Source organism: Lipophrys pholis (genome assembly GCF_963383615.2).
Source record: "Lipophrys pholis genome assembly, chromosome: 1".
NCBI classification, from domain to species: Eukaryota; Metazoa; Chordata; class Actinopteri; order Blenniiformes; family Blenniidae; genus Lipophrys; species Lipophrys pholis.
The window spans coordinates 10317015-10342425 of record NC_137635.1 but is presented as its reverse complement, the minus strand read 5'-3'; the positions used below and the strand labels follow the sequence as shown (position 1 = coordinate 10342425).

General features: G+C 41.9%; 1 protein-coding gene across 1 annotated transcript in view; it reads left to right on the top strand.

Annotated features, from left to right (window-relative positions):
- Positions 1 to 1033: 1033 nt before the first annotated feature.
- tbkbp1 (TBK1 binding protein 1) overlaps positions 1034 to 25411 on the top strand; it is a gene marked incomplete at both ends in the record, with an annotated part of 32435 nt that continues 8057 nt past the window's right edge. The window contains 6 exons of the mRNA XM_080458772.1: positions 1034 to 1276; positions 7039 to 7164; positions 11258 to 11362; positions 13766 to 13913; positions 18486 to 18688; positions 19051 to 19112. Coding sequence (XP_080314898.1) covers positions 1034 to 1276; positions 7039 to 7164; positions 11258 to 11362; positions 13766 to 13913; positions 18486 to 18688; positions 19051 to 19112 — 887 coding nt within the window. The remainder of the gene's footprint in view (positions 1277 to 7038; positions 7165 to 11257; positions 11363 to 13765; positions 13914 to 18485; positions 18689 to 19050; positions 19113 to 25411) is intronic.

The following is a 25411-nucleotide window of genomic DNA, read 5'->3' as shown; positions in this document are numbered from 1 at the left end:
ACATATCTTTCAGGGCAAAAGGACACTCCCACAAATGTTTTTTCCCCCTAATGTATACCATTTTACTTCGTTTTATTTAGCCTCATGTGTCACACTGATGAGTTAAAGCAGCAGAATGAACTCGATCCAAAATTGGACTGAACAGTTGCAGTTCTCTTCAGGTGAGAGTCTTCCACCAGGTGGAGGCGTTCAGGTATCCCGGGGTCTTTTATTTTTTACCGGAGATGGTAGGATGGATCATGAAATTTGCCGCAGTAACGAGGTTGCTGGAGCAGATTGTTTACTAAGACGTGAGCTGAGCCTGAAAGCAAAGCTCTCTGTGTTGACAGGTCGGTCCACTTCTCCACCGTCATTAATCGTCCAGAACTTCAGATCATGTTTAGTGTCAGATGATGGATATAAGAGTTTCTTAAACAAGGTGGCAGGAGATTGACCGTCCAGGAGTTGTGGGTCCATCACGGAAAAATCGGAGAGGTTCTGTTTCCTTGTTTGGGGGAAAGTTTTGAGCGGCGACGTCATCAAGGCGGCTCGAAGTGTGAATGAAGGTTGATAGTTGGATGAAAACCTTTTGCCCACCAAGTGGGCACAATACAAACTTTGAACACCATCACGTCATCTTTGCACCATCTCGCCCTGTCTGATGCTTTCGTTTCTCTCAGTATTCACAAAAGCAGGATTGTCTTTCATTGTGAACTCCCAAACACAATGGAAACCATGCTACACACTGACCCACCCGCAGCGAACTGAATAATTGCCCCACCATTAAGCTGAAGTGACAAAACAACAGTTTCCCTGCTCCCTGCCTCTTTCCTTTAAATATTTGAAATCAAGTGTCCATGTCCGACGGCACTCAGATGAAAACTGCTTTGTTCTTTTTCTTTCGAGCAGCAGAACCGAACGCCGACCTCTGCTCAGGTTATGAAAGCGTTATTTTGGGTTGGTACATTTAATTGAATGGAAACAATCCACCCTTTTGAATTATTAACACACAAAACAACTGTCTGTGTCTCTGCTCAGGTTGAGACTGTAAGTGATGCAGTCTCTGTTTGGCGGCGGCGAGCTGGGGCTGCTGGGAGGAGGCGGCGACGGCGGCGGCCTCAAAGACGATGGCTGCGGCAGCGTGGCGTGGCGGTCCTCGCCTCTGCCCCCCGACGACGTCTACTCCGCCTCCCACTTGGCCCTCATCACCGCCTATCAGGACATCAAGGCGAGGCTGTCCTGCCTCGAGCGAGAGAACACCAGCATCAAGAGGAAGCTCAAGATCTATGAGATTAAGGTGAGGGACGTTTAAAGTCGCATGGTGTTAAGTTGCCTCATAACCACAGCTCTTCTCGTTCTGGTCGGTCGCACGCACAAGCCTGTTTTTCTAGACTTATTAGATGTTTTTCACAGAACAGAGCTGCCCGCTCCCCGCTCACCCTTTCGCATTTCCCTGTTTTATTGGGGCAGTGAGATTGTTCAGGAAGATGAAAGGGAAGCGGCTTCGCTGGGCTTTGATCCTGGATTAGCCGCCGAATAAACACAAATCCAAAAGGAGGCAATTATCATTCTGTGTTCAGAGGGCAAAAGGGCTGCTGGGTTTAACTGGAAGATGTAAATAGAAATGCCAGCGAGTCAAATGCATTGTGAGACCAAGAAAGACTCCTCGTTCATGCAGGTCTCTTAGTAGTTGGATCTATTATGTTACTTCATGTGTGTTGAATGAGAACCGGAGTGTGAGAACAACAATGTCTGCAGCCAAAACCAGTGAGGCAGCAGATCTTAGTGAGAAATAATCTGAGGATGCTGGAGACTTTAGACAAAAAAAACAAAACTGTATGTAACAAGCAAACAATTTAGAAGTCTCGTAAAGGAACATCTGCTCCGCATGTGAACGTCCATCTGAGGGTCCGTGTCTTCTTAAGATTTTTTCTTTAAAACCCATTTGATTCTTTGCCACATGGTTAGAAGTAGAGATTAGACATAATCCCACAGCACTGGGATTTGGAAATGACCTTTTCTAGCACCTGAGCTTCAGGCACACTGCGGCTCATTTGATAGGTCATCCCCTAATCCAGGTTGGCGGTTCGATATCGAGTCAGAGGCTGAGATTAATTGTTGAGGAATGTTAATCAGTCGCTTTAGTGGCTCTGAAAACAGGAACAATGTTATTTATAGAATAAGTGGAAGCGGAGTCTGGGCTTGATTTATTAACATTCTGCTAAACTGCTCATGGAAACAGATTTCTTTCACTTCGTGCGCGTTTAGCAGGTAGTTTACTAAGAATACCATGGTGTGTGACTTCACAGTTCAAAATGGAAAACATGTTGGTATTGTACGATATTCATCAACAGGAAGCTTTGCCTGGCTGTTTCACTCGCCTTTAAATCACTCCAGCATTAGGTGAACATCGTTTCTCTCATTGTTCACCAATACTACCCCGAGACGTCTAATTGCATCATCTGACACTGGTGGGACACAAAATCATATGGGAAACAGTGGCTCTACATGAGGAATCGTCCCGTCAGGCAGTCAAAGGTCTTCATTGGGTCATGTGAGTTTCGGAATTCAGGATTAACGGAGGCGTTGACTCTGTTTTGAGCCAATATTCAGACGTTTTGAATAATGTATGCACAGAGTAATATGGTGAATATTCTTGCAATTCCGAGATGTGCAAATTTCGTGGAATAGACCCACAAAATATTTCAGCTGATGCAAAAATCCTATTTGGAGCTGCAGCCGGACGAATTTAACGAAGGGATGAGACGTGTAAAGATAGAGTGTGGGAGGACGAGAAGATGAGGGAAAAGGGAGAGAGGAAGTGGAAAGAGGAGAGACGTGTGGGGAGGGGTTAGGCACCGGCAGACACGACGAAATGAGGAGAAATTAGAGCGTATAAAGAGATAATGATGTAAAGAGCAGAGGGGCGATAATGTGTTGAAATTAAGAACATTGAAGGATTAAAAGGAGAAAAAAAAAAAAAAACCTGAATATTCTTATTAGTCCGTGGTGTTCTTCTTCTAGGAACTCTGTGACATTGGAGCTCTCCTGCACTGTTTTTAATGTTTTATTCCCTTAATATAGTTCAGGTACAAGAGTGCAGGGTGACAAACATCAGGCATGTGGGCAAAAAATGGCCGTAAAAGTAAAGGAAGGATGTGTTTTATAAGGTTTGCTCGATAGTACTTTATATTACCCGTGAATAATATCACATCATGTATTGAAGCAGTATTTAAATGAGGGTTTTACACACTTTAGGTCGTTTATGCAAGAGCAAACCGCTGGAAATACTTTTATTTCTGTGTTAACTTGCTTGAGGTCATCGCCGTCGCATGAATATAACTTACCAGAACGTTACTGCTATAAATATTAAAAATATAAAGTCAAAACTAAAAACATCAAGAACAAAAGAAAAGAGTCAGAGAAGATTTCAAGAATTAAGACGGGTTACAATTTAGAAACTATTTTCGATTAAAGTGCACTCAAAAACGTGGTTGAGAGAGGAAAGGTCTCAAACAGCAGCAACTCTGATATACTCGAATCTACATGTTAGTGGGGGAAGACGCTCTATAATCTACATGTCAGTGGGGGGAGATGCTCTATAATCTAGATGTTAGTGGAGGAAGATGCTCTATAATCTAGATGTTATTGGGGGAAGATGGTCTATACTCTAGATGTGAGAGGAGGAAGGTGCTCTATAATCTGGATGTTAGAGGTGGAAGATGCTCTATGATCTTGATGTGAGGGGAGGAAGATGCTCTATAATCTAGATGTTAGTGGGGGAGGATGCTCTATAACCTCAATGTTAGAGGAGGAAGATGCTCTATAATCTCGATGTTAGAGGAGGAAGATGCTCTATAATCTGAATGATGACTTAAAGAAAGATCCAGCAACAAAACAACTGAGACAAAGTACCAACATGGAGACATCCGGGTGTCAACATCATCTCAATTTTGACAAGTTCTGAAATTTACTGAAAAACAATTCAAAGAGTAAATATACATATATTTTTTTTAACTATTTGCTCATGTGACCTTTTTCAAAGTCATCAGCAGCCAGTTTTCGCAGATGTTCTGTTTACATTGCGAGTTGAAAACTTGTACTGCAGGATTTCTATCTCAGTAACCGAAAGAACGAGAGGCTTGGAAACATAAAGTTATGAAAGACGCAGCTGTACTCGCTTGAAAACACTGAAAAGATGCTTAAAAAAAAAAGAGGAAAGTCGCTGCTACATCACGGGACCTTGTGATCGCTCTTGATGGGAAATTCAATCTTCAGAGAACTTTGATTCTGGAGGAAGTCTCACTCCACTGATGAATGTTTCTGTTGGCGTTTGCATGACTGATTTGAAGAATTCAGCATCGCGGTAAATTCATTTTGACGTGTCGGGGTTTGGAGAAATGCTGCTTCCTTTTAGTGAGCAGCTGTGACTGAAGGCTTCAGGCTGCCGTCCTGCTGCTGCTGCTGGAGGTTTGTTCGCGGCTCATTCCTCCAGAGACAGCTGTTGGTTTAAAACAGAGCCTGTCACACCTGTGCATATATACTTAGACGAGGTGCCTGTTTGTTAGTGATTAAAATATGGCTTTATTATATTATTTTACCTCTCGCCTCTGATAAACAATTCCAATTATTTCAGTTATTCTAACTATTATTATGGGGAGTCAGGAAGTAAATTAGCACACCTACGTGCCAACTGTATTTGATAAATAATTGACTCAAATCACACAAGTTTCATGTTCATACATTCGGATTCTCTAAAGCTTTATCAGCTTGGTGTTTGTGGAGACATGGAGAGAACTAAAAAGTTAACAATAAAATATAAATACATTGAACATAGTTTTAATATTGGTGGGACTAATATTTTCATTCAGTAGGCAAACTAATGTCTAAGTAAGATAATCATCCGTCCATTTTTATGACTTAGTTCCTGATTTTACTCAGGTTTTACTCAGGTTCAGTTTTCAAGTGGAAATCTTGCTTGAAGTGAACGACTCAATAGCCGGCACCTCTTGAATGAACTTGCAGTGCCATTGAAAGGGGAAGAGATGCAGAAGTCATATTATTTCTTCTGTGGTCTTGAGTGGTGTTCCTGCCGCAGACGGAGCTGCTTCCTGCCGGACGGAGGTTTGCTCTTCGCTTCCTGACACTCCTCCGGCCCATGGGAGGACCGTCCGTGTTGCAAATGTTCAGCGTTGAACTGAGCAGAGAGAGGTGTTCTGTTCCGCTAAATGGAAAAGGGTTGTTTGCTCCTCAAATAGACATCACATCTCCTCCCTCAGAAAGTGGAAAGCCCTGCATGTTTACGGTCTCCACTCTAAATGTAAATGTGTTCATTTAGGTCGAACGGTTCGTGGTTATATAACCGTCCTGTATGTTTCTGCTGCAGCAGCTAACTGCGAGAGTTTAGCACCACAAATTGCTTATTTCATATGTAAAACAATAGCAAATGAGATACAGCCCATTGCCCCCACATTCCCACTTCTGGTTACATAATCAATCATTTCAGTGTATAAATGTGGCTGCGACACAAACAGTTCTGCATATTTCACGTATTTTACTTGTTTTATTGTTGCACTTCTGATTTCCTTCATGATAATGTTTTTATTGCTTCATAGAAAATGAGTTGAAGTGAGTCTATTAGGAAGAATTCTGTCACCTCCTGTGGTTTCGCTGATTGGATGTTTATTTCAGAAAAGAAAACTCTTTTTTTTCTTCTTTTTTTTAAATAAATCCTACGATCACCGAGAGCTCATAAAAGCATTGACATTTAAAATGGTAACTGGACCTCACTTATATAGCGCCTTACAGCTGTGTGAGCAGCCCCAGAGTGCTTTACACAGCTCATCACATTCACCCATTCCCACACTCATTCACACACCATTGGAGGTTGCAGCCGTGCAAGGCACTGTCACTCCATCTATCTGTCTAGAGCAGCTACTGATACACAAGGAGTTAATTGTACTCATCACACCGCAGACAGGAAGATGGTTCACTAAAAGCACAAATTGTCAACACCAGGAATATAAACCAAAGTGTACACCATACCTATATCTAAAGCACATTTCTTAGATAAACAAAGCTCATGAAAATGTTACCATGTCAGTCAGTTATAGGACCTAATGTAGATATAATATAATAATGTAGATATGATATAATATATAAAATATAATGCAGGAGAAAGGTCTAAGGTATAATAACTCCAACCTGTGGGTATCTGCAGTTATTATAATGATTTTATTGATATTGATTTTTCATAAAAATCCTGATGTAAAGCAAATGATATTCAATTACATGTTTTATTCCCCAACACAACACGACAATTGAAAAGTCATAGTTTTAGTATTTTCTGTTTCACGTTTACAATACAACGTCCATTTCCATGGAAACGGCACAAACACTGATGATGATGTAGTGAGCATGCCAGGCCACGAGTACGTATGATTTTGTCATTCATATTGTATTTCAGATTATTTGATGTATTTACTTGTAATTTCTTCAGCATGTTAATTCTCTTAGAAATGAAAGGCAATCACTTAAACAAATGTTTTAAATAAACGCCCCTGTTGAGTTTACGCCCATTTTGCCCAAAGCAAAATCCACCACCGAGTGTAAAAGATGAACATTTTTGACTATTTACAGTTAAGTAAACACAAAAAAGTTTAGAGAATCACATGACAAAACTAAATATATACGTAAAGAACATGTAAAGTAAGAAGAGAAAAACACTGTGTTCAGTGACTTCAAACAGCCGTCGTCATCGGGCATGGAAACCAGTCGAGAAGCTCTGAGGATTTAAATCCAGTTCAAGATATTTACATGAATAGACAAACAGACCACGTGACATTAATCAAAGCCTGTCAGGGATTTCTGGGTCGAAGAGAAGCCGCCGCTCGTGTCAGATCAATGTTTAATAACGCCAGCGTGAAATCAGGAAAAACTGCAGAAAGAAAATGGAATTGAAGCAACAAACAGAAAGCGTAAATAAGTGAACAGAGTTTGCTGATTGCTTTAAGTTTACGTCCGCTGACGTCTGCCGCGTCCTGTTTTTCTTCCCCTCAGTTCCCCATGATCAACGAGTTCGGGGAGGACACCAACTCGTACTGTTCCTTCGAGAGCAAAGACACGGCGCTGCTGCAGTCAGAGAACGGCACGCTGCAGCAGAGAGTCAACGTCCTGACCCACGAGGTGAGAGGTCACCGGCGGACGCCAGGACAAGAGGCTCCACCAGGAAGCTTCACCACAGTCTCTCCTCTCCTCACAATTTCACAGTGGATTAAAAAAAACCTTATCAGCCTCCGTCCGGCAGAAATCACTCCTCTGGTGTGAATTAATAGAATTAATAGTGGACACGCGTGGAGAGATGTCCACAACTAATTAAGCACTGAAGCTGCTGTCAGAGCACAATTACTCAGATTGGCTGGTTTTTATATATTTTCTTTGAGCACACTTTGTGCACGGTGCAGTGCGACGTGGGATTTTCATGTTGCTGCTCCATTTCTGAGAGGCTGAATAATTAGAATGAATCCTGGCCAAGACTCTGCTCAATGTTTACATCAAATCTCACGCAGATGCAGTTTGTTGTGGTTTTTTCTCACGTGTAGACTCTGAGGATCGAGGGACAGTTTTTATTTACATTTATTTATATATCTTGGATAATTCTTTTCCCCAAAAAATAAATAAGCTTAAAGCTTCATGCAGATGAGCAGGAAGACGTGTGTGCATGTGTTTATCCGGACCAGCTCTCGGACATGGAGCTCTGAAACCACACTGAACTGAACTCTTATAACTAACCTCGACTCAAGTTATTATAACTAACCTAGACTCTAGTTATTATAACTAACCTCGACTCTAGTTATTTTAACTAACCTAGACTCTCATTGTTATAACTAACCGAGACTCTCGTTGTTATAACTAACCTAGACTCTCATTGTTATAACTAACCGAGACTCTCGTTGTTATAACTGACCTGAACTCTGGTTATTTTAACTAACCTAGACTCTCGTTGCTATAACTAACCTGGACTCTAGTTGTTATAACTAACCTAGACTCTAGTTATTATAACTAACCCAGACTCTCATTGTTTTAACTAACCTAGACTCTCGTTGTTATAACTAACCTGAACTCTCATTGTTATAAATAACCTGGACTCTAGTTATTATAACTAACCTAGACTCTCAGCGTTATAACTAACGTAGACTTTCATTGTTATAACTAACCTAGACTCTAGTTATCATAACTAACCTAGACTCTCAGCGTTATAACTAACCTAGACTTTCATTGTTATAACTAACCTAGACTCTAGTTGTTAAAACTAACCTGGGAAACACAACTTTTCTGAAACGCTGCTACTGGTCATGCGTACCACGGTTGTAGTAACTAGTAGTTGTGCACATGCTCAGTAGATGGACAATAAGAACAATGTTGTGTCAGGACTCCCAGTCCATGTTCTCCTGGGACTTTGTAGTTTTATAGTTTACAGTCGCCAGAATAACAATCCAACTTTACATCATATCGTTTTCTGCGGCGTGTATGGTTTCATTACAAAAACAAACAGCACCCACTAGTGGCCCAACATGAAAACTACATCGGCATATGGCAGAAACGTTTTCTGAAACTTTTCTGAAAATGAAAACGCAAAAACGATGTGTTCTCACTTGAAACTTTGTTGTGTAAACGGGGCCTGTGATCGACTGGAGAATCATCCAGGGTTTTCCTCGCCATCATCCATAATTAACTATGATTTGCTTCCGGCCCTCTGAGTTGTATAAAGCGGCGCAGAAGATGGACATATTGGATCATACAGGGCGACACCAGAGTGTGTGTGGACGCCGCTCCCAGGCTTCGTTCTGTAAAGACTGGATAGTTTTTGCTTCAAACACGAGTGTTGCTTCTGCCTGAAACGTCTGGAGAGCGAGAGCAGAACAGCAGAGCCCATAATGTGCTCGGGCCTCTCCCTCCCTTCTCCTGTAACCCTGCTGTGTCCGACTGAACGAGAGCTCGGGGAAATACCTCTGAGAAACGACTGACAGCAGAAGGCCGCGGCGAGGCCGCAGCAGGACGAAAGAGAGATGAAGGCAGGGAGTCAGACCGAGGAAGAAAACGGTTTATCGGAACAGCAGGAGCGATTAGAGCGGGACACAAGGTCACAGGGCGCCGACACTGGGTTTTCCAGAGTGATGAATTGTGCGGCGGTTCACCGAGCGGGCTCCGTCGGGGAAACGACCTCGGCCGCACAACAAACAATTTCTTTCCGGTAAAGTAGTCAGCGCCAATTATCAAGAAAAAGCTAAGAGACGTGGCATTCTGTCTGCCAGAGAAGGTCTTCAAAGGTCAGAATGGATGAAATATGACTGTTATTTTAAATGCAGAGAAAGTTTCTGGTCTGGTCATGAAGAGTCAGTCAGCCGATTATTGTGACGTTGGCAGAAACACAAAATCAACAAACACAGTGACGGTCTGATGAGAAGTTAACATCAGCTCAAGAGTTGATTTTCACCTTCCATCATACAGAACCCCGTGTTAGTGCCTTTTTGACTGAAGTTTCAAAATGGAAACTTTCTCAGTTTTAGGACTCAGTTTCTGTCCTTTCATTGAAAATGCAGCTTTATGATGTGTTCAGGTCTCTGAACGTCACATCAACATGAGCTTGTTGGTGAAGTTTTAGCTTCCTGTGTTTGTCTTTTCACTGATCAGAGTCTCATTAACTGATGCTCAGACAGGATCCGTTAAGTTCAGTCTCTGCCCCCCCCCCCCCCACCCCCAACTGAGAAACACAAAATATCAGCGCTTTTTTTCTCCTTCATTGGAAGGTTTCAAACTTCCTGACAGAGGGAAAAAAAAAGACAAAAAGTTTCATTGTGAGAGTCATCAAATGTGTCTCTTAAGCTGTTGTGTAACCCGGGAAATGTAGGACACGGAAATCCTCACACCTCAGCATGTGCACGGGAAAGAAGGGAGAAGTCATGATTTCAACAATGATACTCAGCACAGTCTCAAGAGAAGATGAGGGGAAGTCCTGTGATGAGAGGCTGAGTGTCAGTCAGTGGCGTTTGACAGCGACATGCAGCAAATCGAGTGAAATGAAGAGACGCCGAGAGCGGAGAGCTTCTGATCGAAGAGGCTGGTCACTTCGGACTAACAGAGAGAATGAGAGAGGGAGCAGCTGCCGAGGCAGTGAGACAAACGAGAGGACAAAGAGCGACGTGGCTGCCGTGTGACGAGAGGCCGGCTCCCCGCGTGTCTATGGTAACATATGCCTGCAGGAAAACTGGCATCCAAGCGCGGACGCCTTGTCGACGGCGTCGTGACGGAGGAGGACGGCGGCGGCGGCGCTGTCGTTTCTTCTCTGCTCACACAGGCAACGCTTCCCCAAAATAAAATAAAAACAAAAAAACCCTTAAGATACTCTCATTATCGCCTTTTACATTTGTGCTTGGCTGCAGAATCGGTTTGTCGTGCTAAATAATCAGTGACAATTATTTCTACGTCCGACAGTGTACAGCAGAATTTTGATTGAATCAGACACTAACTACAAGGTTAACAGCTACTTTGACTACTGTAAAAATCTATAGAAATATAAACTATAATCTCAAAGGGCGTGGCCATGGCGCTCCAATGAATATCTGATGGTTCGCCATGAAACAGGAAGTGACGTGTAACTCTGCTCTACATGCTGCGACCTGCCTGAAACTTCCCACGTGTCGTCACAGTGCTGCCCCGAATACATCCATATGCCAATGTTCATTCAGAGTTATAGCGCCACCTGTTGGTAAGAGGAAGTTTAAGGAATTATATTTTCACATACCGTGGCCTCAAACCTGAGAGATATGGAGCACATCAGGACACACAAAAATATCACCCACACTCTCTAACCAACAGCTGATCCAGAGCTAAAGCCAACAGCAGAAAAAAAGATAGCTTGAAAATGTATGTATTTCATCAGTTTCAGATGCAAAACGGCTCCATAGCACCACCTAAAATCTTCATGTAAAAACAATGGTTTTGCACGCTGACATGCACCAAACCTCAACATGCATCACGTTCCAACATAGGTGGTTGTGCGAGCCCGTTCATCTCGGCTTGCAGCTTTGATTCTGTCTGTATATGCCTTGACTTGAAAAACTGTACACATCAATAGATATCAAGGTATTCGTTCTATGTGCACAGTCATCAAAATTCAACCCTAAATAACATGAGGTTAAGGTTTTCATTACTCTAGTTTCTAAAAAAAAAAAAAAATAATAATAATTTTGTAAAGTAAGTCTTTTGTTTGTTTCAGCTCCAGAAGAGGAAGGAGCGCGAGGAGCAGCTGGAGGATGTGATCCAGGCCTACGAGAAGATCCACATGGAGAAGAGCAACATGCAGAGGGATCTGGACAAGATGGTCAGAGGCTGTTTCCACTTCACCGCTCCGACGATCTGTTATCTTACAGTCGCTTTCCACACGAGCCATATGGCTCATTAATCAACGTGTTGCAGTTTCACACTCTGCCGTGGAAAGCAGACAAGACGTCCAACACCGAGCGTCACGAGGTAGAAATAAAAGGAAACTTTCAGGATTCTCATTTAGCTCCAATTAAGAGGACGCGTCTCTGAGCAGCAACAGTTTGGTTGAAAGCCTGCTTCCATTTCAGCGTGTCGGAAAGTTGACAGATAAGAAAGTAAAAGTAGGGACGTCTCCACTTCGCTCTCTTCAGTTTTGACTGTTGGAGAACGTGAGTCGGCAGTGCGACATTACAGGATGAACAATTTAAAAGAGCCGCCTGCCACTCATCCGAGTCTCACTACGTCACTGAAGAAAACACCAAAATCTTCTGCAGTTTATTATCTTCTCCTCTTGTCGCAAACTTTTTGCTTTTTCTGGACCTTTTCCTTCCTGCTCTGCCTCTTTATCCAGTTTAGGATTGTGAGACGCTGGAATTAATCCCAGAGAAAAGTAACTTGCAGTGGAAGGAGAACAGAAGATAAACACAAAATGGAACATCTATTGAGACTCCATGATGGTTTCTAAACATTTCATGGCCCTGCACTCTGATATCTGTCTCACTGCTTATTGAATAAGCTCTCAAATAAAACGTCAGGTCTCCTGGAGCTGCTCTGCTAAAACCAGAGACCAAATCTAAAAGGTGTTGTGACGCAGCGTTTAGTCTTCATGCTTCTGTCTGCGAATGAAGGTCATGCAAAGTTTTAAGAAAACAGCCAAATATGAAGTTTATATTCTAGATTTTAAATCCTTTGCTATTGTTTCCGATCGTTTTAATGTGTAACCTTTTAAATAACAATTTGTTTAATCAGTTAATACTAAAAATGAGCTCTTTCATTGTATTGTACGTATATGAATAATGCAAACTCTGCCGTTGCTGTGTAAATGCAAAACCTTTCTGAAACGAGCACACAAAGACAATACGTTTTCACTTCAAACTAAAACTTATTTCAGCTAAAACTTTGTGTTTAACCTTGCAAACCCTTTCAAACGCCGAGCACACGGACTCATTGCAGAGGGATTCTACCGGTTGTGCGACGGCACTTTTCATTTCAAAGAAGCCTAATTAGCTTTTCAGAGTAAAGCCGGCTTCATTAATCCTGAAACTCAGAGGAGAGTCCTTCAGAGAAACAAGGTGTTCATTAAAAGTTCTCCTCTGATGCCCAAAAACATGCTTTTTAGGTTTTACCCATCTTGGGAAAACAGACAAAAAAAACCCAACTAGTAATGAAAAGGTTTTGATGAGATAATCATTCCAGTAGTATTTTTTTTCCCACTTCATGAACTCCTTTTCATAATGTTTTCCTCTGCTGGTAGTTTTCAAACCGTGTTCCCTCTCACCGTGCGCCTGTCGGCCTCCTCGGATGCCCTCTGTGATAATAAACCTTCTCATTGAGAGTGAAGTATGCCATTTCTGCCGAGCTCAGCAGTTAATATGTGCCAAGTGTGATTAAAGGATTAAGCGCATCAGAGATGCTGGAAGTGGAAGAGAGTGAGTCAATGTTACAGTAAAATAATGTAAAATGTAAAATAAGTCAATCAAAGAAGAACAATAGCCTTGATTCTTGCAAGACATAAATCTTGAGGATTGTTAACACGGCCAGTCCAGCAGCGACATCAATGATGTCAAATTCATTTTAATTCTGGGACCACAAATGGCCCAATTTCATTATGTGGGCCAGACCAGTAAAATAGTGCCACAATAACCTTTAAATTTAAAGTTTTCTTTGTTGCAGTGCAGATTATACGGGATGGAATTGTCTATATTTCTGCAAAACCAAAAAATTGTGTTGCTACCCTCAAGAAATTTGTTAAAAAATCAACGTTTTATTTGAAATTTTTACCATTTTCTTGGTGGTTTGGCCGAATTGGAGCGTCTGTTGGGCCGGTTTTGACCCACAAACCCTATGTTTGACATCCCCCATCTATCATCAGTCTAATAGTAAACACAGCAGCTGGATCTCCTATTAATTAGAAACTTAGTAAATACTAGATCGACTGTTAACTGACGGCTAATGCACAAATATGACAATACTTAAAAGTTACATATGACACCATATGACACCTATGAAAAAAATGACTGAAAATGTTAAATCCGTGCAGCAGGAGAAGACATAACTCCTTAGATATCATTGTACACAGATATAAATGCACATATACTGAAAATGTGTGTGACGCAAGACCCGATGAGGGTTCATTTCTCTGGTTTTGTTCAACTGACTGGACTCTGGCAAGTTGTGGTTCTCCCTCTTTAATTCTTCTGTATCTGTTGTTAAATGGTGTGAACGCCTCTGTGGGTTGCAGACCACCCTGGTGGAGAAGCACGTGGAGAGAATCCTGAACCTGGAGTCGGCTCTGAGGCAGCGGGACAGCTCGCTGCAGAAACTCAACATGCAGCTGCACAGCAAAGACATGCAGTATCTGCAGCTGCACGCCGGCCCAGACGCACGCAGTGAGTGAAGTAACGCTTCCTGACGTGCTTCTTCTGTTTGTCATCGGTTTTGATGTATGATGCAGTCAAGTGCTGGTGCTCAGACAGTCCAACAAAACATTCAGAAGAGGTCATTGTGTTTGCAGCTGGGCAGAAAATTCTAAGCTGGTTACTGATGATGATGATGTTGTTGTTGTATTAGTAATACACATACCTACCTACCTACATGCATATGTCTGTGTCCAGGTTTTAAAACACAGTACAGTTGGGTTTATTAGAAACGTAGAGCTGTCTATCATCCACATAGCAATACAACTTTTTAATTTAATTCAACCTTCACTTCACCAGGTACATTTCTAGGAACAGATTCCTTTTTACAATAACGACAGGGCAAATTGAAAGAACATTTTCAAGCTGATAATGTCATGATTCCGGGAGGGCAGACCCAAGTTGCAGAACACACGAGACAACGTGGGACAGATTCGAAAGGGAAAAAAATCTAAAGTTTATTAAAAAAGGGGGATCCTTCAGCTCCCAGACAACCACCGCTGGGAAGCTTCTCCACAGCGCAGGATGGGAGAGGATGGCGAGGACCGGGAGTCCACAGGGAAACAGGAAATGCTGCAAAAGCAGGTGGGGGGGGGGGGGGGGGGGGGCAAGATTAACAAAAGTCCAAAGGTACAAAACCCAGTATTGATTAGTCTGGGCTCAATGCTATAACTTGCAAGCTCTGGGCTCATCACTAGGAAAAAACTGAAGAGCGCTGGAACAAACGATTACCATCGCAGGAGTACAGACTGGCAGCTCCAGGCTTTTAAGGGCGGAGCCGCTGATGAGCCACAGGTGAAACGAGTTATCCTCTCACACGGCTGCGCCTGCTTTGTTGTCCAAAAGCGAGGGGGAGGAAGGAACACCACACACAGAACAGAAAGACCACACCCACCAAAACAAACAGAACACAAAACACAAAACTGCCAGGACCGGACCCACCGAATCCTGACAGATAATTATATTTACGGTTTTTGTAGTAAAATGGGAGGAAAAACGGGGGGACTGAAAACAAAGCCTTGAGGAACACCCGAGAGGAGGACAGATGAGTGAGAGGTTAATGTTTTTAATTCAAGATTGTGGCCAAACAGATAGGATATTATTTCCTTGAAAAGTAATTGAGTTACTTAATAGTCAATGTGAAAAACAAGTAACTAGTTACTTGAATTAATCAAGTTACTAATGTGTCCCAATGTGCATTTAGTTGTTATTGTAGCATTGCTGACACTTTATCAGAGCTGTCAGCTTTGTGTGGGACAGTCCAATCACTGATTCACTGATTCAGTTGTTTTTATTGGGCTTTTTTTTCTTCATCTTTTATAAAACTGAACAAGTTAGTAACCAGATGAATCATTTCATCAGTAACAAACTGTTTGAAATACAAGTGAGGTGTGAAGTCGGGCTTTCATTCAACGGCTTCATCAGCAACTCGCGAAATTCATCATCTTGATGTTCAGATTCTGTCTTTCTCCGCTTTGTCTGGTCGACAACATTCATCAAATTCTGCAGCAAAACTTTTGTTCCTTTTCTTGTCTTTACTTTTCTCTCAGAGGAAGATGCTCTATAAACTGAAAGTTAGCTCTTCTTGAATGAAATGGATTTATTATCGAACGACAACAAATAGAAGCAGTAACCAAACAGCTGGGAAACATCAGGAATTATCACAACGTGACTGATTTTATGACAGTAATCTGTCACTCGAGTCGGACTGAAAACGGGTGTTGTCACAATAATACATTAATCTACTTCAAGATTATCCACCTGAACACGAGTCGACGTGAACTGAAATGAACTGAAGCAGATTTCCTCAGCAGGTTTTTGAAAAAAGCCGTTGTATTCGTCCCTTTGAGCTAGCAGAGCGGCTGGATGTAACATCACACCCACTTCACAGCTGTGCAGAGGTGAGAGAGGAGCCTGGACTCCCTGTCTCTCAGAGCTGTGGCTGCGACATGACGACTGCTTTCCTGGAGAGGCTGCTGGGAGGAAAACGCTGTCGTGGAATGAGTCAAAACGTCACGACCTGTCTGATGTTTCAACCGCACCGTGTAGTCATCCAACCTACCATCAGCTAGTATGACTTATACAGCTAGTATGATTTCAGCCCGAGGATGCTACAATTGGAAAAACAAAGACGAGTGTATTACTTTAATTTAGTCAGTGTTTTATGTTTGGAAACTCTTAACACATACAGACAACTGTAAGTTTACTTTACAATTTTGGATCCATTTACACAACAACAAGTGAAAATGCAAATCTTTCTGTGTTTTGGCCGCCTGTTTATTCGGTGTTCGGACCCACTGATGCATCAATTCAATGAAAATATTTAATTTACGTGATGTTCAGAGGTGAAATCAAAAGAGAAAACTGAAGATATAAAAAACACAGATGTTAAACTGGATACTACTTTGAATTAAGAAGTAACTAAAAGGAATAAAAACTGGTTAATATGTGATAACTGCATTTTATTACATTAAAGAAAATCCTGTGATATCTTCCAAAAGTTCCGTTTCTCATCTGCAATTTATATTGAAATGCGTCTCTTTCTTTGTCTGTGTGAAGGTTAAACCTCGACCTCTTTAGAGAATCGACTCGAAGGTTCAGTTCCTGCTCCAAAGTGTCTGTAGAAAGAGAAGCCTGTAATCTCTCTGGCTGCTGCACATTGAATTTCACTCATTCTGGCTGCAGAAACAGCAAAGAAATTGTAGGATTATATCTGTATTCTTCAGCCTGCTGCGTCCATCTGTGCCACCAAGTCATCGTCTATTGTGACTGGTCTGGATTACCAAAAGCTCCAAAAGCCTGCGTGACTATTTCCACTTGTCACAATGCAAATTAATGCCTCCGTTAGAAATGTACGACGGTTTCAAAGAAGCTTCAAATAAATAACTGGTGTCATATTTATCTTCAAAAATAAATCTGTGTAGCACCTGCCAGCAGTAGACAGCTATGGCGCAGCCTGTACGTCGGCATGTTGACGTGTGTGTAGGTGGAGCTGTAGCGAATCTCCGCAACAGATGAACATTCAACATTTTTTATAGTCGTACAATTTATGCTGCCGACATTTATTACACACATTTTCTCAGTGAAATATATTGATGACATACTTTCATTTCGAAATCACCGCATCTGTGAACAACACAATGCTGAAAATTGAGATAACTGACCTGGATCTGTCTTGATTATGTAAACTTGTTCTATAGATAATGCCACGGCTGCACATATTTTTACATAACCATTCAATAACCTGCAATAGTGACCGTAGTTGTTCAGCTTATAGAAAAGTAAAGGATTTTAATTATCAATAGTCATTTTATGCAAATGATTTATTGTTGTTCTCTCTTGACATTTTCCTTTGTTTGATCACACCGGGTTAAAGTTCTGTTAAATCAGGAGGCAAAGTTGACCTTGTGATGAAAGAGTTTTAGGAAGTTATACTGGACATTTGTACTGAATTTACCAGACGAATCACCTAACCTCAGATTGTCATGTTTCAAGATAAAGGCCCGGGGACCAAGCACTGATCTTTGAGGGACACCAAAAGAAAATGGGGCATTGCAGTTATAATTCTTGCCTCACTAACAGATGTAATGTTGTAACAAAAGTAAAAAAAAAAAAACTGCTCCACTGCACATTGGTGTCCCTCAGGGATCAGTGCTTGGTCCCCTCATTTTTGTCCTTCATCAAGTTAAACTACGAAATATCGCATTTAATCATCACTGGGCTAAAGATCTTCATAAAGTCCTCCCACTTCACCATCTTCAATGAAAAGAATAACCTTCCACACATTTTCATAACCTTGTAAAATATTGAGGACCAATCTCACTTCCGAATTCTTTTCCTTCTCATTGGCTGAAACACTGATTCCTGCCACTTCTCGCCTCGGCTGCTATTGCTTCCACCTCTAAACCCTGAAAGAAACTTCACTAAGTTCAAACTTGGCTCCTCAGTCAACCCTTTCTCTAGAGACTTCATCTCCTCCATCCCCCAGAACCTCCACTGGCTTCCATATTAAGATCACAAACTGGGAATCTTTTCAGTGAAAAATGTCCCTTTTAGACATTTACACATTAATGGACACAGAAACGAGTAAGAGAGACTCACTGTTTTCATGAGACAACCGTGTTTGAGCTCCATGTGACTGCAGATCAGAGGTTTTGTATGAGTTGTGCACAAAAATCTATAATTTTATTGTTCAGATAGATTTTTTTTCTCAGAAAGCCTTTTTTTGTACATTGTTATTGGTGCAATAATTGTATAATTTTGAAGTGATGGCTTAGCTGCGATGATTCCAGGTGCAGCTCCACATTTGAGGTAAAACGATGTTACTGCTGTTTGTTAGTGTTCTGGAGCTGAAGACTGAGTCTGTGTGAGCGGAGCTGAATCACTGACGTGCCCACACACATCACATCACCTAGGCACAAACTGAAAGACGCTGCCCTTGGAAGAGTCGACTCTTTTATTCTCTAATGCTCATCTCTAGTATGAAAAGCTCTGGCGAGTCAACAGGGAGAAACACTGACTCTCCTCTCCCTGGTTCCCTCCCAGTGCTGGACTGTCCGGCCCTGACCCTGCAGAGCTCCCGCAGCCTGGACGCCCTGTCGGACCTCAAGCTGCAGCGGCTTGAGGCGGAGCTGGAGGGCGCCCGGCACGAGGCCCAGGGGGCCTGCCAGCGTGAGGAGGAGCTGAAGGGCGAGTGCGAGAGGCTGAAGGGGGAGATGAGACAGCTGCAGAACAGCCAGAGGGAGAGGGTCAGTGTGCGCTTGTTTTACTCACCCTAGGGAGCCTGAACCAGGTTGGAGACACTTCAAGGGAGGCGTTCCCCGACCTTGAGCCTGACCTTGAAGATCTGCCTCAAATGTTCCGAAAAGAGTAAAAGCTCCCTGTCAAAGCTGCAGATTACATTCACAGATTAATTTATATGATAATCATTCATCAAACAGTTTTAGTCTCAACGACACAGAGAACAGCAACAGTATAAACACACGATGCTTGACGAACATTTATCAATGCACCTTTTTCCTTGTTGTCTTCATAGACTCTGGGTGTCAGATTGGGTCTCATATTGCACCAGAACCTGCAGCTAATCTCATTTCACGCTCTACTTCCACAGGAAATGACTTCCCCGTGCAAGCAGTGCGATGTGGAGTGGATAAAGAAGGTGGGAGACGAGCAGTAAGTGACCACCGCCGAGAGGACGATGGAGGGAGGGAGGGAGGGAGGGAGGGAGGGAGGGAGGGAGGGATGGATGGATGGATAGAGAGCAAAATCAAAGGTAAGCGTTTTCTGGAAAAGCTGGAACAAGGTGTGATTTGTGGAAAAATCAGACGGCTGATGTTTTTGAATTGAAGATGTGGTAAATGGACTTCACTTATATAGCAGCCTTAAAGCGCTTTGCAACATTAATCACATTCACACACCAATGCGAGGCACTGTCACTCCAATGGGAGCAATTTGGGGTTCAGTTTCTTGCTCATGGACACTTCGGCATCTGGAGACAGGAATTGAATCTGCAACCTTCCAAATGGGAGACGACCGCTCTACCAACCAAGCCCTTTCACGGTGGGACAACAAAAGATGTTCGGATGAAGGAGGCAACAAATACTTTCAAAAAATAACATTGATTTCATTAAAAGGTTTGATTCCTATTGAAAAATAAAATACTCGAGATGTGTATTATGTAAACAAACCAAATGTTTCAGGTGTGTCAGTTGCTGAAACTTAATTCACTTCAAAGTAAAAGCGTGAAAGCCCCGGAACTCGTACAGTTCAACAAGTGTGAGGTTAGTGTCAATCGCTTATGTTTTCCTCTTAACATGCGAGACGTGACAGAGTCACTCAGGCCCCGTTTACAGGTGAAATTGTAAAACCTTTGTTGTGTTTTACGTTTCAATTTAAAGGACAACGGAGCTCAGAATCATAGAAAACACAACTTTTTAAAAACTGCTCACAAGGTGGAACTTTTCAAAAACACTCCGACTCTGTCTCATGGAGACGGAGGAAAATGCAGCTCCTCCATAACAACTTAGTTGTTGTGCACATGCTCAGTAGGTAGACAATAAGAACATCCTGGTCGTCTGTCCAAAAGAGTCTGTACTCTCATTGTTAATGTTTAGAACGTATTCTTCTCTTGTTCTATTGTTTGTGGTTTCATGACAAAAGCACCAACTAGTGGCCTGGCAAGCTAACTACATCTTTTTTGCAACATTTCCCGGTGAACACGAAACTTTTCCAAAATGAAAATGCCAAAACGATGAGTTCTCACTTGAAGTATTCACGTGTAAATGGGCCTCATTAGGGAGATTATAATATACATTTATTCGACATGTTTTGTTGCAGCTGCCGGTGGAGAAACTTTAACCATCATGCAGGAGAGACACATTTCATCCATGATAATAACTGAGCAGCGGCTGCAATACATCAGTGTTTCTGCCAGGAGGGAGAAATGCTGGTCAGAGGGCAGCGATGAGACAGCAGTGATTAAAAGGACGAGTCTGATGATGAGATGGAGCGGAGAAACATCTCATCTGTTTCTTTGCTCTCCTGCTGTGAGGAGCTCAGGATGCTCTCCAGAGGTCTCATTAGAACGAAGAAGAGTCTCCATCTCTGGTTAGCTGAGTTCAATTAAAAACATTTTTTTTATATATATAAAAGAACTTCATTGTTTGGATGTGATGTGATCAACCTGCATTCACTACATGTGGAATGAAATGTGATTCAGTTGGATAGACTTTCTTTTCTCTCCTATCCTGTCACCCTTGGCAGGATCTTACATAATTCTCATAATCATAACACATCAGCACCATCTATGACATGTAGAAAAAAAATTGAGATTTGGAGCTTTGTGTCTATATATTAGTCCCCGTGGTGACATTACACAACCATCACAACAAAAGAGTAAATCAATGTCACAGATTGGAAGTATAATTCATATATACTTTGCTTTGACAATTAATCAATCAGACGGTTCAATTAAGAGCTGACGCTGCAGCAGGGGGCAGTGTTACCACAGCACAGGACACCCTCTCGCTCCATTTCCTCTGGGTTTTTCTTGAGTCATTTGAATGAGATTTTCAGCTCAGCTTTCTAGTTTTACTTAAACCAGGGGAAAAAGAGCAGCTGGATCATTGAAGTTGCTTCGTTTCCACTTGTTTCTTACAGACAGAGAGACAGTGTGTCTGAAGCTGAGAGGAAGCAAAGTGGCTTATTTTTCCGCCCTTATCAAATTGCCCCAGGCGGTGTGTGTTTACAAGGTGTCACAGGGAGAAAAAAAAACTCAGCAGGTTGTTTGACTGACTCCCACACAGTGAAAACCCACGAGTGTTTCGATGGAGGAGAACAAAAGTAAATGGTTTCAAGACGCGCGCGTGGGTGCGTGCGTGTGTGCGTGCGTGCGTGCGTGCGTGTGTGTGTGTGTGTGTAAGCCTGCTGGGTTTTTTTCCAGACCTTGGTCACCTCTTGGTTTTACTCACCAATATGACTCCCACTGAAGTGCCAGTACTTTCAGTTTTCCTGCTGCTGCTTCTTGTAATTGGGCTCATTTAGTGTAAACTGCACAGATTGACAGTGGAGATTTTAACATGTGCTGTGGAGAGTTTTAACAAATCACCTTTAACCTCATAATCAGCAGCAGTTTCACACTCAAGACAAGAGCTGCTGTCCATTAACTGGTTTTACTGAAATATGCTGGAGATTATTGCAAGAAGCACATGAGATACTGAACGAATGAGTTTAAATTTACCCTCTAACAGCACAGAGACGTTCATTTTTACCTTCCATTAGCTACCAAAAGCTCCTGTGACATTTCAGCGTTTAACCAGGGCAGCTGAGCGGACGTTGGTGGAGTGAGTTGTCTTTTCATCTCATCTTTCATCCATTAAAGCCCGCTCCTGGAATTCTCTCCCCCATAATAAAACAGTCTGAAGGCCTTCAAATCTTTTCCTAAAAACAGGTCCATGATGTTCCAAACCGAGACAAACCATCCACACACATCCGGATCTCATGTCAACCATTGTGTTCTGCTTTGGGTCTCTTCATGGGCCTATTGCCTGAAGGTTGGCTCTTCAGAACTGAGACAGAGAGTCCGCTGTGTCGTACGGGATCAAAGGTAAATTCATCACGTTTACAGTGTGAAACGCTTGATCACAACAAAGTCATATAAGGTCTCATTTACACATTTTCAAGTGAAAATGCAGCTGGCAGAAGCTGGCGCGAGCGCCTGTATGTCTAAAGCTGCAAGCGTCACTGAGGCCAGAGGAAAAAGACTGTTTGACACCCCGCAGTGTTGTGCTCAGTGTTTGATGCACAAAGCAGAAGTTTGACAGCGTGCGGACCACAGAGTGTGAACAGACAGCTCCTCATGTCAGAAGCAGTTTGACACCTGTCCCCTGCATGAGATACACAATCCATTTCATCGCTCTCTCAAAACACAAACTGAACCGTGGGTCAGTTGATAATCGGAGTGCGTCTGCAGTGCCGTCATCAAACCACAGACAGGATTCAAAACACCTCTGTTTCTCTTCAAACAGTCATAATGAAGAACTGCCAGATGTGGAAAACACTCAACTTTTTCACATTTCTAAAGAATTCTACAGACAGATTCTAAATAAATCCTGATCATAAGATGGTTAAATGACTTTGTTCTATTAGACTGAAGCACCGGGGTCAAACACATTTTACTCAGGCAGCCTAATTTCATCTTTAATGAGCTGGACCAGTGAAATAGTGCCATAGTGACCTTTGAGGAGACTCAACCTGCAGAGGCAATTGACTACCAACCATGTTTGATGGTTGAATCACACATCTTCCCCCTAGAGTCTTTGAGCAAGGCACTGAAGCCCAACTTGCATGGCAGCCTCCACTGAAACACAGAGAAGACTCCAGATCTGTGTGTTTTCTTCCCCCGAGGCCTCGTCCTTAATGTGAGCGACTGAGCTCGGGCTGATTCAAAACAACAACATTTATCACTGCTGTGAGAAAGAGAAAGGGAAGGTCGGGTCCCAGCGGACGTTGAAGTGATGGCTCTTTCTTTAGAACATGTAACCAGGTCGCAGGTCAGATTCCGGCCCACGCTCGTCTCCCACACATTAACTCAGATATGGTTTAGAAGCTCTTATATGTGATCGATGCCCTCGCACAAGCCCTTCATCAACGCTGCGTCGACACCATCGCCTCCCTCCTACACACTATAGTGTTCCACGTACAGGATCTGATCAGGGAACTCCACGAGAAGCAGAGAAACAAGACAGATTGCAACTAGGGATGCACGATAACTAACAGTACGTATAAAAAAATAAATGGAAAAAATGACGTCACACGATGAAATCTGATAATGAATATTTTCGTCAATAACTAGATCCAATAATAAACGGCAAACGTTGCCTTGATCGTGCTCATTTTCAGTCCGTTTGTTTTGCCCTGTGACTCTGCTGCCTGGTATGGTCATTTTTGATGCACCACCTCAACCAAACATGGCACCACCATTCCCAGTGTGGCCATTATTTTGTCTTTCTGAGAAAGACAACGCGATTTCAGTATAAATGTTTAGCCGAGGTGCCGAAAGGTTAAAGAGTCTCCCAGTTTCAACACATCCAACCTACATCTGGGCCTTTCTTTATTTCAGGTGCGTATAGAAACTATTAAAAATGTTATGTTATCGGTTCCAGCATGGGTTGTGAGAAGCAGGAAGTTATAACTTCTCTGTGGAGAAATCTGTGGAGAGTTGTGACTGAATGAATTGGTGGATTTGTGTTGGTCTGTTCCAGTTTCTTCTGGCCTGTTCTGGTCTGTGCCAGTCTATTCCGGTCTGTTCTAGTCTGTTCCGGTCTGTTCCGGTCTGTTCCGGTCTGTGCCAGTCTGTTCTAGTCTGTTCCGGTCTGTGTTAGTGTGTGCGCTCCACTGCACGTGTTCACACATGGCACCCTGAATGAGAACGTGTTTGTGAGACTGAAAAGTGAGAGCGCACAAAGTGTGAAAAGGAAGAATCACCTTGAGATAACACTGTGAAGAACTTTGGTCCAGAACACATTCAGTCCTAAAGAGTCGAGCTGAGAGTCTCCTGAGCGAATGATGAAAGAAACACACTGCAGTGACGCTACACACTCCACCAACATGACTGTAAGTACACTCAATGGAAACCACTGATTCCATTATTATTATTGATCAGTTCAGATTTTCAGCCACAACCAGAGGTTGTTTTGTGTTTTCAGGGTGGCGACGTTTGGTTTTAATGCCCCCACTCGGAGTGAGTCATGTTGCTGGAAAATGAAGTGGGCCAGTGAGAGACGCTCAGTCACTTATTTCCAGTTTACCTCACAGGGTGGGCTTCCCTGAAACCAAACTCTAAACTGACTTTATATAAGTGTGTTCATTCTGCACATCTTTTAAATGCATCATTTTTAACTTCTATTTATTCCATTTCATTTTGGAGCGGGCCCTTCTGGTGTGTGAGGAACTTACAAGTCCTTAATTTAATTTAATTTAATTTAATTTAATTTAATTTTATTTTATTTTATTTTATTTTATTTTATTTTATTTTATTTTATTTTATTTTATTTTATTTTATTTTATTTTATTCTATTTTATTTTATTTTATTCTATTCTATTCTATTCTATTCTATTCTATTCTATTCTATTTTATTTTATTTTATTTTATTCCATTCCATTTCATTCCATTTCATTTCATTTCATTTCATTTCATTTCATTTCATTTTGTTTTATTTTATTCTATTTTGTTAAATTACAAATGAATATCGGAGGAACCAACACTTTTTTATTTTTTTTAACTTAAAGTACTTTATCAATAAAAACAAAACTCAACAAAGCACTTTTCACTTTGATTTTATGTAAAACACTTAATTTAAATTGATTGGATTTTTCTGTTGGAGTCTGCAAATTCTGGGAGGTTTTAGAACTATGTGAGAAAGTATTTAGTGTACCTAATTTCCTTTTTTTTTTAAATCAAATAGTATTCAGAGCTTCTCTCTTTTCCGCTCTGATGTTTTACAGTAATTCTCATTTCTAGTCCTGTTTGTGCGGCAAAGATCATCTCCAGAATCTGCAGAAGTGTTCTTTGCATTTTTTCTTATCTGCCACAATCTGTGTTCAGGGATGAGCTGAGTCAAATTCTCATGAGTTGGTTATCGAAGGCAGTTTATCAGATCCGCGTCTGGCAGGAATCGGGTGCTTGTGCTCGATGTAACGTCCTCTTTTCACGCAGCAGTCAGTTTCTCTGTGCCACCATAACTTTTTGAATTCTTTTCTCTAAACGAGGACTGATGATGGCTGCTGGATGGGTGTGCAGTTGTGTGAAATACTGCACCTTTAATTTAAAATGAATTAAAAATAATTGACATGTTTCAGGTGTAAAAACACAACATATTTTGTCTGCAACTGTTTTCACGATATAAACACAATCAGACAGTTGTTGTTGGTTTTTTTTCTATTAATCGTGAATAATGTGAAAAAAGAAAGTC